At 46.2% G+C, this 14435-nt stretch overlaps 1 protein-coding gene across 3 annotated transcripts in view; it reads right to left on the bottom strand.

The window, feature by feature from the left end:
• GALNT18 (polypeptide N-acetylgalactosaminyltransferase 18) overlaps positions 1 to 5563 on the bottom strand; it is a 311471-nt gene extending 305908 nt beyond the window's left edge. Inside the window, exon 1 of one of the 3 annotated variants that reach the window (XM_081798605.1) lies at positions 4837 to 5563. In XM_081798605.1, coding sequence (XP_081654731.1) covers positions 4837 to 5071 — 235 coding nt within the window. In that variant the 5' untranslated portion in view covers positions 5072 to 5563. The remainder of the gene's footprint in view (positions 1 to 4836) is intronic. The other 2 variants (XM_081798606.1, XM_081798604.1) reach the window with 2 other exon arrangements.
• Positions 5564 to 14435: the final 8872 nt, after the last annotated feature.

The following is a 14435-nucleotide window of genomic DNA, read 5'->3' as shown; positions in this document are numbered from 1 at the left end:
AAAAAATATATAGTACAAGTTCTCCTTCAAAACCCTCTACTTAGTTACCCTCCAGAGGAATTGCACCTTCAATCCCCCTGGAAAACAAGCCCCAAGATACCTTTGTTCCTCTGTTTTCTCTCCTACCGCACCCCCACTCACATCTCCAGCTAACGACTGAGCTGTATGCTTACCAACACTCCTCTGAGTTTGTTCCCACATGTGTTTATACTTTTGGTACTTGTCATTGTAACAGCATAATTTAATTACATATTCTATAAACCAATGGAATATGACTGCTAAGAAGATGAGAGTTGCTGTTTCTAAGAAAATTAATTTCACTGCTTTGGAAAGACTTTATAAAGCTAGTCACTTACATAGCAGTCAGATTGCATGTGAGCAAAATCACTGCAAAGGACAAGATAAAAGTCATAAAAATTTAGGCTACTACATGGAGGTTGCTTCATAAGCATCTTTAAGTTCTCAATGAATTTTAAAGAAAACAGAACTAGAAATCAGTCTCTGTAAGCAGCACATTATGGGCGTAGTTTAGGCAAGGAAGATGCTCAGAAAGGCAGTTGGCCCACCCAGCCCAAAGACAAAGCCCTGGCCTTAACATCAAAAGGCTGGCAAATGAATGTACAACACATTCAAAAATAATATGAAAATAAAATATTTACTGCACGTGTGCAATATTTTGTTTTATTCTCCTCTTTGCCGAGTTTTTCAGTTAACTAAATTAAACCCCAATTGTGTTGATTGTTGTCCCTTAAAAACAAGTCTACATGACAGGGTCCAGGAGTGTCTTGATTCACCACTGTATCCAACGTCACCTCCCCGGTGTGCTGCCTGGTACATATTAGGTCTCCAATAAATAAAGACTGAATCAATAAACTATGTAGCAAACATGAAAAAAAAAAAAAAAAACACTTCTAACAAGAAGCAAGCTGAAAAAAAGGAGAATATAAAATTACATGTGAACCATGACTACACCTTTGTTTTTAAATATGGAGGCAGATGGGCAAAGTTAGAAGGGAATGCTCAAAATGCAAAATAGTTGGGTTAGAGTAGAATGCACTAGAGGCAATTTTATACATTTTTAAATATTTTCTTTAATATTGGCACAATCTTTTACAGATTCAAAAAGGTACTAATCAAGAAAAGGAGAAAGCTGTTTGGGGTTCTACTGGACTTCAAAATAAGAATCGCACCAACACTGCTGTTTCCCGGCAGTCTCCAACATGGAAGCCTCCTTCAGCGGACCCTCTGCCTCAGCCACCTCACCACCTCCAGCAATCCATCTTTCTCCTCCAAAGAGCGAACCTGTACTAACATGGATTTCGTGTCTCCAACCCAACAGGATGCTATTTTTGAAATCTGGAGCTACCCACCCTCTCCTTTACCACAGATTTGGTTTAAAAAAAATAAAAATTCTCAAAACTGCAATTTACATTCCTAAGAGATTCCCAAACACCATCTAATTAAATCATTCAATCAGAAAACAAATTAAAATGAAATATCACTGCAAACCCCAAGAGGAAAATAAACTTTTCAGTCATGACTAGAACAGACCTCTAGGGTGCTGCTCCAAAGCCTCTTCTAATTGCAAGTCCTATGGAACATTCTGCTGAACATTTTGTGACATTTGCAGTTTCCGGGACAGCTTTCCTTCCAAAGCAAAGAGGAGCCTGAGCAAGGCTCCAAAGCAAAACATATTCATTTGAGAATGGAAACGCTTTCATTAATAACTAACTGGTGCACTGGGCAACCACACTGTGTACTTATTCATCCATCCATTCATCCATCCAGCACCTACTCTGTAGAATGTGCCAGAAACTGTCCTGGGTATTCCATGAACACTTTTTTAGTGAATGTAACCTCTGCCTCTCAGCATGAGATAAAACAAAAACCAGAGCTTCCTGAGTTTATCTACGGAAGAGTCTCGAAGTGGAAAGGCTATGACTTCGTCATTCCTTGGCCATTCTCTGAGGTCTCTCATTCTGACACCCACCCCCACCATCAAGTAACTCCCCGGGAGCACTGTTCCCCCTGTGATCTGCTGGCCCTCTAGAGGACAGTATAGTACGTGGTTAAGAACACAGACTCTGAAGAAGCCACATAAGCTGGGTTTAAATCTTCGAACTACCATGTACCAGTGATGTGACCCTAGACAAATCATATAATCTCCCCATCTGTAAAATAGAGTTAATGTTACCCATCTCATAGGGTTGTGATGATTAAACTAGTCGATATACATAAAGCACTTAGAATGGTACCTGGCACATAATGAGTGCTACATAATTTTCAGCTGTTATCATTATCCTTTCTTCTCCACTCCCCCAGCTCAGCAGACTAAACTGGGTTGCTCAAAAGGCTGTACTGATTAGAGGAAACGTGACCGTGGAATACACATGAACGGTCCACATCACCAAGTATAAGAGTCTGATTGTCCTTTCCCACCCTCTGCCTTCAGAGAGCTGCACTTGGCCAGTCCCAAACTTTGCAGGCCTCTTACTTAAATCAAGTAAACCCCTAGGTTTCCTTACTTCCCCGCATCCTAGCTCTGGATGGCCCCAGCACCACTGGCGGGCGGGGGTTGTCAGGAGTCATCACTACACCATCATAGCACAACCAACCAACTAATCTCTGCCCTCTACCTGCCTCCTATCTAGTCTTCCCCAAGCCACTGACCCTTCCCCACTCCTCTACAGGTTGTGGCTTCTGCCCGTCTGTCCTGATAATCTGGTCATTTCTGAATATCCACAGGAGTCCTAATACAGTCAGTGCACATACACAAGAGAACTGGACCAACCATGTCTTCAGAATCCCGTTCTGTCTTTGCTTCCTATTTCTCCCAATTTTTTCAGGTATATATTTTAAAGTTCAGAACGATGCATAGTTATAAGGTTTCCTGGGAACAAAACCACAAAGGTTCCTTTCAGCTTCAACACTGTATTCATTTTCATGTACAGCCTTATAAATCATGTGACATGGTCCACATTCAACATGACAGGGGCTACTCTGTGATGAGCTCATGGGTTAACAACGTCTCCTCACCGCTTCCCAAAGTAGTACCTCGCTCACCTCCTCCCTGAGCAGACTGGAAAGCACAAGAGAACCATTTCCCAGGAATATATATATATATACACATACACACAGAATCTGTGAATGAAAATCTCTCAACATCTGTGGGCAAACTGGAAACGTCCAAGTAAGGTATGGCCTTGTGTCTCCCTGGGAACATTCTGAATCACCCTGGGGCAAACACCGTACTTCTGTCGCTGATGAACTGTCAGTCCAGACCCACGGGGTAGAAAAAGAAAGAAACAGCAGCAACAGGAACCATCAGATGGATAAACTGGTCTGCCAAGCCCAGGGCCAGTTTGAGAGGCAGAGGCAGGTATGAAGGAGAAGCTGCCAGGGGTCCCCTTTGCTAGGAAGTGTCCCCAAGCCCTGGGCTTGGTTTGAAGTCATCAGTTAGAAAGCACGAGCGGTATGTTCACCTCTCCTGCCCTCACCTGAACCTTCCCTGGGACCTATGGGGAAATAGACCAACTGTGGACACAGCAGCTCTCCCTACCTTAGCAGGGGCAGTTGGGGCAGAAGCAGATCCAGACGCCCACGTGTGAACGAAAGAGAGTGCTCCTGGGGGAGAAAGGCTTCCATTCAACCAGATATTTGCCATGGTCTGCTGGGTAGTGGACCCAGAGCCTGGCTGGGCTGCCACGTTTACAGGTGAACAAGGCTCCCTGCCTTTAAGAAGCCCCCACTCCTGGGAGAGAGCAGGGGAAGCGGGGAGGTGAAGAAAAGAGAAGTGTGAACGTGTGAGACGCGCGCGTGTGTGCACACCCGGCACCAGTGCCCCGCGGTGCCGGGAGCTCTCCATCGCCTGCCTCTGACAGCACATCAGACGGGGTCTCCTCGGGAGAGCTCCCGTACCCCATCCTCCCCTTGGCCCCAGCCCTGACCTGAAGGGAGCGCAACCACCTCGCGCAGCCTTAGACTCCAGACCCACTGCGAACGAGTCTGTCTGCTCCGCCCCAACCGCTCCCTGGGCCTGGGAGTGGAGCTACCGGAGGGAACGGCCTTCACCGGGCTCCGCGGGGAAGGCACAGCCCAGGGTGGGCTGTCTGGGTCCTGGGCGGATGCGCCACCGCAGTAGACAGAGCTCCAGGCTCCTCTGCTTCTTCCCCGAGTCGACACCTGCTCCTGGAGAGGGTCTTGGACCCACTGGCTGTGATGGGGGTGGGGACCGCTATAGGTTCGAACAGCACCCCCAGCCACAGATTCCCGGTGCATTTCCAACCGCCCACGGACCGCGCACAGCAGGGCTGAGGCTGGGTCTACGCAATCGTCCTAGCCCCGGCTTGTCCCACAGCCTGTAGGTTCTAAATGCCAAAGACTGGGGCCGCGCAAGCATCTCGCCCTGGGCCAAATGAGCTTACGCGGGGCCAAATGAGCTCCACTGGCCGCGCCCGCTCTCTCCTGCACACACACAAACATTCACGTACACACACTCTGAGCCGGACCTCCGTGTGATCCCGAGAGCCGGCGAGCAACCAGCCCGGAGTCCCAGGCACATTTGGACACGTGCGCAGCGCGCCCCCACACCGCCAGTGAGCTGCACACACCCGCGCGTGGAGCCCCGCGCACACACGTGTGCCCTGGAGAAGCGCGCACCGCCGCGGACAGCGAGGGTCTCCCACGCAGGCGAGAGCGCACCCGCAGCCCCCCAAGCGCCTGCGGCCTCAGACCCTGCCGCCGCTGGCTCCATGCGCACCCGCCCCAGCGCACCCCGGGCCGCGCCGGGCACTCCCCGGCCTTGTGAGCCGCCCAAGTTTCCCGGGGCGCCCGTACCTTGGATATGCTGCTTGATGACATTCTCCAGGTGGTCCAGCCGTTCAATAATCTTCAGGGTGTCCCCTTTGTCTTCCTCCAGCTTCTTCTCAGGCGCCGGCTCCTGCCCCCGCACATACACGCTGGCGATGTAGTTGGTGACCCAGCCCACGTAGAGCAGACATATGATGTTGGTCATGCCGCTCAGGATCACGCAAGTGGACACCAAAGTTTTGGTCTTCCTGGTGCACACCATTCTGGGCTCCCTCCTCCATATAGAGCTCCCGGGGGACCCTCCTCGCCGCGCGCCGGCACTCCCCCGCGCGCACACCCCCCCAGCCCGCCCGGGGCCGCTCGGCGCCCGAGCACCTGAGTCCCGAGGTCCTCCACAGCCCGGGCTGCTCGCCGTGGAGCCGCCGTGCCCAAGTTTGGAGCTCCCGCCGCTGGCCACCCGGAGAGAGAGCTTGACAAAGGAAATGAGGTGGATTTTGTTTCCAAATTAAAAATCTCCGAGCCCTTCTGGAAGCGGTTACGGGTGGCCCGCAGCCGCGCGCCCGGATACGCGCGTCTGGGAAACTTTGCCACAGCCTGGGTCCGCGGCCGCGCCGTTTCCCATCGCCAGGCGCGGATTGCCTTGGCGGTCCGACCGGCCCGCGCTGCTGGAAGGACGGCGGCGGCGGCGGGGAGAGCGGCGGAGCAGAGCGGCCCGGTCCCCTCCGAGCGACAAGCGCCGCCACCAATCGCGCTCCGGCTCGGGAGAGGGGCCGGTGCTGGGCGGCCGCGGACCAACAAGGAGGGCGCGGGGGGCGGAGTCCGGCCCCCGGGCCCCACCTGCTGGCCGCCCCTGGCTCCCGCCCTCCAGGGACGCGCCTGAGCCTCCACCCGCGGCCGCGCTGGCTGCCCCAGACCCGAGGCTCCCGGAGGGGGCGCGCCGCCAGGCTCAGCCCCTAGGTCCGCAGATTCCACCTCTAGGGACTTCCATCTCTGGCTCTTGCGCCGGCACCTCCGGTCTTTGCGGGGTCTCGCGGCTCAGCGCCCCTCAGCGGGGCTTCTCGTCCCAGTCCCACTGGCCGACTCCACGTCCCTCTTGGAAGCAGAGAGGCCAGGGAAGCTTGGGCGGGATCGTCTGACTAGTCTTGCCCTTGGTCAGGCCCCGTGGGCATCCACTTCTTCCTTAGCCTCACTTCGACCTCCCCCTGTCCCAAGCCCTCTGTCTGCCGGCTTCCTGGATGTCTCCAGACTTGGCAACTGTCAAAGGAGCTAACCCTCCTAGGAATCTCCCAGATTTTGGACCACCACTATGACCACCAAACCTCTGGAAGAGTTTTGCTCCTATCTAGATTTTTTTTTTTTTTAAGCCTGCACAGCTCCCAGAACAAAACTGTGCCCTGTAACCCAGTTGTCGTCCATGTGGGCCCAGGCTCGTGTCAGTGCATTGGGAAATCCCGCACAGCAATATCCCAGAGGTGTGGGGAGGGGATACAGAGGCACGGGGTGGAATTATGCTGTGAACTGTAAAGTCCCCATGCATGCTGTTTGTAATTGGTGTTAGAGAGGACAGAACTGTGACAGACAGCAAAGGGACATGGCTGGACTCTAATGGCTGACAGTATTTTATTTGTTATAAGAGCAAATGTACTTATTCATATTAACCCCTTCTGCTGAAGTCACTTCTCAGCATCATTAAAAATCTCCTAAACAAAGACTCTTTAAAACACAGATTCATATCCTCTTCTCCATCTGTGGGGACATTTCCTAAAGACTCGGGGAGGCAGCCTGCTGCACAGCCATCTGGTACACCAGCACCCCAGGGCGCCAGGGTCGTAGTACTCAAGGCGGCTCTTTCAAGTGATATTTTCTGGATTCCAAGAACTGGCCCCACAAAAGAGGGAGGGCACAAAACCAAAGAAGGAGCACTTTATGGCCATCAGCCAAGGGCTGATCAACCAAAACCCCCCAAAATATGCTATGACACCAACTGAAGATTTCTCTTTACCCATGGCTGGAAACGAGTTTGGAGGAGAATAGAGGAGGATAGTATGTATGTGTCCATATGTGTGAGAGAAGAAGACACACATACACACTAATCCTTTTCTTAAAAAATAAAGGGGGGGGTATAAAGAAATCTACAACCAGGAGGGAATAAAACCTGCCTCTCCCTTTCTTCTCTGGATGTTTAATCAGCTCACAAATGAAGGGTCTGGACTTTCTTCTGGTTGGATGAATTTACAAGCAATGGCCTTGAGTACAGTTAATGGCAAAAGTCTAATTCTTCCTCTTGTCATGCACGCTGTCCCAGGAGGAGTCCTGGAAGTTCATCTCTTCCCAGGATCTTCCTAAACCACCACAAGGCTAGACAGAGAGGAGGCAATACTCATTTTTCACATTCTTAATGGGAGAAAAAAAACCCAACTTTAAAAATAAGGTTTAGGGCAAAAACAAAGTGAACTGTGTGACCTTAAATTTTTGTTCAGCCGATCCTCTAAGATCATTTGTAACTGTGGAGGGGATGAATGCAACAAAAGTAGGCAGAACAGGTTCTCCTCTCTGAAAGGTCACTGGGGCAAGTTGACCAGTTCAAAGAATATTCACTGGAGGGGCAACCAGACTCCAGGACTCTAATCCCAGATCCACCACTTATTAATTATGTGAGCTTGGACAAATTCTAAAACATTGCTCGAGCTCAATATCCCCATATGTCAAATGTAAACAATACTTGCTGAGGGAGTGGTTATAAAGATTAAATGAGGGAATACACCAGAAAGGGCTTTAATTAGTGCAAGACACAGTGGGTGCTCAGGATCCGGTGAGTTTCCTTCCCAGGATAAGGTCCTTCCCCTTCCAGGCCAGAACTCAACTCCATGAACTCCATCCTCCTGTTTAGCAATACACTTGACCCTTGAACAACATGGGTTTGCACTGTGTGGATCCACTTATATGCAGATTTTTTTTTTTTTTGAAGATTTTATTTATTTATTTGACAGAGAGAGACACAGCGAGAGAAGGAACACAAGCAGGGGGAGTGCGAGAGGGAGAAGCAGGCTTCCTGCGGAGCAGGGAGCCCGATGCGGGGCTCGATCCCAGGACCCTGGGATCATGACCTGAGCCGAAGGCAGACGCTTAATGACTGAGCCACCCAGGTGCCCCTATATGCAGATATTTTTAAATAAATAAAGTACAGGACTGCAAATGTATTTTCCTTATGATTTCCTTAATAACATTTTCTGTTCTTTAGCTTATTTTACTGCAAGAATATAGTATATAATACATATAATACAGACTGTGTGTTAATTGACTGCTTATGTTACTGGTAAGGCTTCTGGTCGACAGACTATTAGTAATTCATTTGGGGAGAGTCAAAAGTTATACTTGGATTTCAACTGTTCAGGGGGTCAGTGCCCCTACCGCCTCCCCTGCATTGTTCAAGGGTCAACTGTACTTGGTTTCTCCACCAACCAGTATCAGTGTTCTCTCCCCTGATGGAAGCCAACAGGAATTAAAGCTATAGGCAGCAAAGTGTTCATCTTGCCTAGCTGGGTTCTAGCACACTGGCTTTCTATTCATAATGTCTCTCTTCACCATCAGTAGTACAATGATCTGCATTGGTTGGTAGGAAGTTCAAAATGGAAAGCTGGTTTCAGAGATTGTTGTCTGCCCCATACCCTCAAATTTCCACTTAAAACTGCCAACTCCTTGGTTATAAACAAGTGAATTGGAAGGGAGCACAAAGACTTTACCCACAAAGGTTTTAGAGTCACAAGGCCAGAAAAGAGCCCCCATGTGAGCCCTCCTATAAACAATACACAGACCATACTTTTAGCCCTCAGGTTCAATTACATTAAATCCAACAAGTAACTATTGAACCCTTGAGGTTTTGTCTGAATGACCAGTTGCTCTGGGCCCTGCCTAGTTTACTCCAAGACATGTGGATATAATCAGAGTCTCATAGTCTCAATACAGGCCTCTTTTCTGAACCTGGAAAGCTGCTAAAAATTATCCATGAACTGGAAGGATATTTCTGATTCTCAAGTTAGGTCATTTATCTCTTCAGTGTTTCCCCACTTTTATTTTAAATAAATCCTGCCTTAGGGGATCACTGTGAACTTAATCAGATAATGGATGTGAGCAGACTAAGCAGAGACTCCAGGACAATGTATTTCTTTAAACTTATGCCTAGCATTTGGACCTGGGGTCTCCTTCCACTCTTGCTGTAAGAGAAAAGTGAGTACCTTCAAGAATCTACAGAAAGGGCTGGAGATCCTTGATAGGGTCTCCCTGGTACAGCCCTTGGATTTAAACCATCTTTCATATTGTGTAGGCAGCTGCCCTCTTCATGTGATTTGAGGGGGAGCCAAGTAGGATTTCTTACCTACAAGTATAGCCACACTGTCATCCCCCCAATTACTAAGTCTTCATTCAGAATATCTTTAATGGCAGGGTTGGAAAAGCCAATCACTAATGGAGTTTAACTACCAGTTGATTACATTCTAGTGGGGTATCCTGACCTGGGGATTAAAAGGAAAACAGTGGACCAGTCTTGGCCAATGGCAAGGAGTCCACTCATTGGAGAGAGAGGTCAGTTGGTCATCTATACCCACCAGATGGCAGCACCATGCAAAGCCTTGGGGCCAGAAGTGCCAATTAGAATTTGGGGGCTACAAGGGAAAAATGGGCCCTAAAGGTAGAATGCCACAATCCTCCCTTCATCTGGCTGGATGGCAGGTGGGGTTGCCAGGTCCCTAGGAAAAAGGGATTGTTGGGGCTTTCAACAGGGATAGAAGCAAAGTTCAGAGACAAAGGCTGTGGAGGAACAGTACATAAAAGATTAGATTCTGCCAAGCGGCAGGACTGAGATGTCACTGCTAGAAAAGGCACACTTCTAGGGGAGGAAATGTGAACAAAGAGAATGTTTGTTTAGAACCTACAACTATGTTAGGTCTAGGGTTTTTCATATGTTGTCTCTTGTGCACAGACTAGGGAACCAAACAGCTGGGTTCATAGTCCATATCTGCCATTTACTAGTTGTATGATCTTGGGCAAGTTACTTAGCCAGTCTATGCCTCAGTTTCTTCATCTGAGGAAATGGGAAGGAAATGGTTATTGTGAGAATTAGATGAATTCCTATCTATAAAGCACATTAAATGTACTATGTAAGTGTTAGCTCTATAAGTGCTATTACTATCTCTCAGCAACAAAGTATCTGAAAGATAAAAGAAAGGAGGGAAGACTAGCCACCAGAGGGAATTTTCCTCTAACCAGGAGCAAAGGGTCCTAGAAATAGATGTTTGGCTCTTCTTTTTTCACCTTATTGAAGAACCCAAAGCAAACCTTAGCTGAATTGCAAAGCAAACCCAGACAGGAATCCTGCAACTAGACCCATTTAACCATCTGTCCACTTATTCACCCACTAAACACTTCTGAGTGTCTGCTCTGTGCTAGGCCCAATGTTCGGTACAGGTAATGCAGAGCTGACTCACAGACCTGCACCCCTGCCCTCAGGGAGATCACTGTTTAGTGGAGGAACTGATGAAGGAACAAGTGTAATACAGTCTAACAAGCTCTGATCTGACATATTATAGTGATATGAAAGAGGATGACCCCAGCAGTTGATGAAGGAGCCAAATTCTGCCCCAACAAGTAGTTATGTCATTTCTGAATGGCTCCACTTCCGTTCAATCATTAGGCAGCTCTGCGGGATGGGAATTTGTTCATTAGACCTGGAGGAAAATATTTGCAAGATAGTTCATAGACTAAGGATTGGTCTAAAACAAAATAGGCACAAATATCCAAATGGAAAAATGGGCCAAAAACATGAGCAAGCAATTAACTAAAGAGAAAGTATAAATGCCCAAAAAATATACGAAAGGATGTTTAAACTTGTTAAAATCAGGAAATGTAAAAATAGATACCAGATCTCACTTATCAGATTGACAAATTTAAGGTGATAATTAGCAAATATTAGAGAGAATATAAGAAAAATAAGTACTCATATATCCTGCTGGTGAAATCATAGTTGGTACAATCACTTTGGAACGCACTTTGGTATCACAGAGTGAGAACAAACAATCCCCAAATTTGCATGGAACCACAAAAGACCCCAAATAGCCAGAGGAATGTTGAAAAAGAAAAGCAAAGCTGGTGGCATCACAATTCCAGACTTCAAGCTCTATTACAAAGCTGTCATCATCAAGACAGTATGGTACTGGCACGAAAACAGACACACAGACCAATGGAACAGAATAGAAAACCCAGAAATAAACCCACAACTATATGGTCAACTAATCTTTCACAAAGCAGGAAAGAATATCCAGTGAAAAAAAGACAGTCTCTTCAACAAAGGTGTTGGGAAAACTTGGGACAGCGACATGCAGATGAAACTGGACCACTCTCTTACACCATACACAAAAATAAATTCAAAATGGATGAAAGACCTAAATGTGAGGCAGGAAACCATCAGAATCCTAGAGGAGAACACAGGCAGTAACCTCTCTGACATCAGCTATAGCAACTTCTTTCTAGATATGTTTCCTGAGGCAAAGGAAACAAAAGCAAAAATGAACTATTGGGACTTCATCAAGATAAAAAGCTTCTGCCCAGCAAAGGAAACAATCAACAAAACTAAAAGGCAACCTATGGAATGGGAGAAGATATTTACAAATGGTATATCTGATAAGAGGTTAGTATTCAAAATCTATAAAGAACTTACCAAACTCAACACCCCAAAACCAAATAATCCAGTTTAAAAATGGGCAGAAGACATGAATAGACATCTCTCCAAAGACATACAGATGGCTATAAGACACATGAAAGGATGCTCAACATCACTCATCATCAGGGAAATACAAATCAAAATTTCAGTACTACCTCACACCTGTCAGAACGGCTGAAATTAACAACACAAGAAACAACAGGTATTGGCAAGGATACAGAGAAAGGGGAACCCTCCTACACTGTTGGTGGGAATGCAAGCTGGTGCAGCCACTCTAGGAAACAGTATGGAGGTTCCTCAAAAAGTTAAAAATAGAGCTACCCTATGACCCAGCAATTGCACTGCTAGGTATTTACCCAAAGGATACAGACATAGTGATTCAAAGGGATACATGCACCCGGATGTTTATAGAAGCATTATCAACAATAGCCAAATTATGCAAAGAGCCCCAATGTCCAATGACTGATGAATGGATAAAGAAGATATGGAATATATGTTAATGAAATTAAAAATGCACATACTCTATAACCTTGTACTCAAAGTGTGGTCCATGGACCAGTAGCATTAGCTTCAGCTGGGTACTTATTATCAGGCCCATCCCACATCTGATTCAGAATCTGCATTTTAACAAAATCCCCAGATGAGTCATATACACAATAAAATCTGATATGTAATACACATGAAACTCTTAACCACACAGTCTTTCTTTGGGAAACGAACCACAACTAAGGATAGTGGCCACTCTCATACCAGGTTCATCTATAATGTCTGAATTTTTACAATGAATATTTCTTAATGTAATACTTCTGAAATTCAAATTATTATGCTTATAGTTAAAAAATGATTCATTTGGGTGTGCTGAAATCTGCCTCACACTGGTTGCTGCCCCACTTCGTGACCTGAGCTACACACACACACACACACTTCTTGAACCACTCATGCTAGTTGTATGTATTCCCTATTGAGAAAGTAAAAGGAATCATCAAGGTGCATAACATTTACTGTTTTGTGAGAGCAGGAATTTATCAACCACCACCTCTTTCTTTTGCACACTCAGAGCCATTTCTTAGTTTTGTGCATTTTACATAAATAACATTTTTATAAGTTGTCTACTAGTGAAGATATAGTGAAAGATTTCATAGAAGTTAAATGCCCAGTAGGAGATATGTTAATTAGGAAAGCAGTAGAACATAGTGGTTATACACATGTAATCAGACAGAGTTGGGTTTAAATTCTGGGTCTGCCATTCACTAATTCTATGAATCTTGGCAAATTACTTAAGTTCTTGTATATCAATTTCCTCATCTATAAAACCTAATATCTACTTCATAGGGTTGTTGTGAAGATAAAATGAAAGAGTATCTGTAAAGCTTACTACGCAGTCTGCAGTAAGCATTTAACAAATGTGAGCTTTAATAGTACTTAACACTTTTATTTAAATAATAAATCATGACATTTCATTTCCAATCCATAATTATACATATGATATAGCATATATTCAGGAACCTAACCCTTCTGTAGCCCAAAGACTAAGTATATATTTTTAATATTGTTGTCATTTAAAGGGATGAGTATCAGTATATAAGTGGAATCAAGGGGTGTCTGGGTGGCTCAGTCAGTTGAGCGGCTGACTCTTGATTTCGGCTCAGGTCATGATTTCAGGGTCGTGGGATCAAGCCCCGCATCAGGCTCTATGCTCATCAGGGAGTCTGCTTTAGGATTCTCTCTCTTCCTCTCTCCCTCCCCAACTTGTGCTCTCTCTCAAATAAATAAATCTTTAGAAAAAAGTAGAATCAAGTAGAACTACACAGAACAGTGATGTGTCTTGTTAGACCACCTATATCTCTAGGGGAGGTAGGGAATACTAGTACTTCCAATCCATGGAACACTGTTCACACATATCTTGATCTTCACAGCAACCCCATAAGGTAAGTTATAATTATACCCATTTTACAGATGAGGAAATTGTATCTAAGGTCAAACATTAAAACATGGTAGAGGGCTTCTAATTCCAAGTCCAGTATTCTTTCCATATACCACAACCCTCCCAGGTATCTCTTAAGGGGTATCTATAGTCAATGAAGGAATTCCTGGCTAAGTAAGTCTCAAAAGTAAGAGACTTCTTGGAAGTGTTTGCATCTGCAAAGAGGATTGCTTTCAAACCCTAACTGGATATTGTCCTCGAGCAAGGGAAAGAGCCACTAAATTCCTCCTTTCTGAAACAGAGAATCTGGTTGGCGAAGACAAAGAAGGGGAGTCCTATTTATCGAGCTCCTACTGAGAACAGAAGTAGAGTCAGAGATTCCCTCATACCCATGGAAGGTGCTACCCTGGAAAGTCTTGTGTGGGCTTCCGGAAAGCAGGAAGAAGAAATGCCCCTCTTCTTTAGGAAAATGCCTGGAGGTTACCCCGATACCAGGGTAAAAGAACAGAAATCTCCCTCAGCTGCTTCACAGCATGGAGCCCTCCTTCTTAAAGTCTCAAAAGAAGAGCATGGGACCTGTGTGAGGGATTGATGGTGCCAGCCAGACATGAGGAGAAGCAAGCGACCTTTTCAGGATTGGTATATGGTGGTCTGGGGCATTATTGGCCCTTATGTAGGTTCTGTACTTTGCTGCCAGCCAGATGGCAAATAAAATAGTCAACAGACACACAAACTTCTCACAACAGTGAGGTGACTGGCTTATTCAGAACAGAGTGATTTCTGCAGAAAGCACAAATTCCAAGTGGCAAGAAGCAGCTGGGAGACAGTCAACAATCTGCTTCCTATGACAGAGCCAGAGACCAGATATGGGGACAGCTTGCATTTGCAGCAGGGCCAGAGTCCCTCTGTAGAGCACTGTGGAATTTGTCATCAAAGAACTTCTATATACTTAGATCCAAAACAAATGCAGATGCACAAAGTACAAAG

The sequence above is a fragment of the Leptonychotes weddellii genome, chromosome 11 (genome assembly GCF_054177405.1).
Source record: "Leptonychotes weddellii isolate Sample4059 chromosome 11, ASM5417740v2, whole genome shotgun sequence".
In the NCBI taxonomy this organism is placed as follows: Eukaryota; Metazoa; Chordata; class Mammalia; order Carnivora; family Phocidae; genus Leptonychotes; species Leptonychotes weddellii.
The sequence above is the reverse complement of the archived record's forward strand: the minus strand, read 5'-3'. Positions and strand labels throughout refer to the sequence as shown.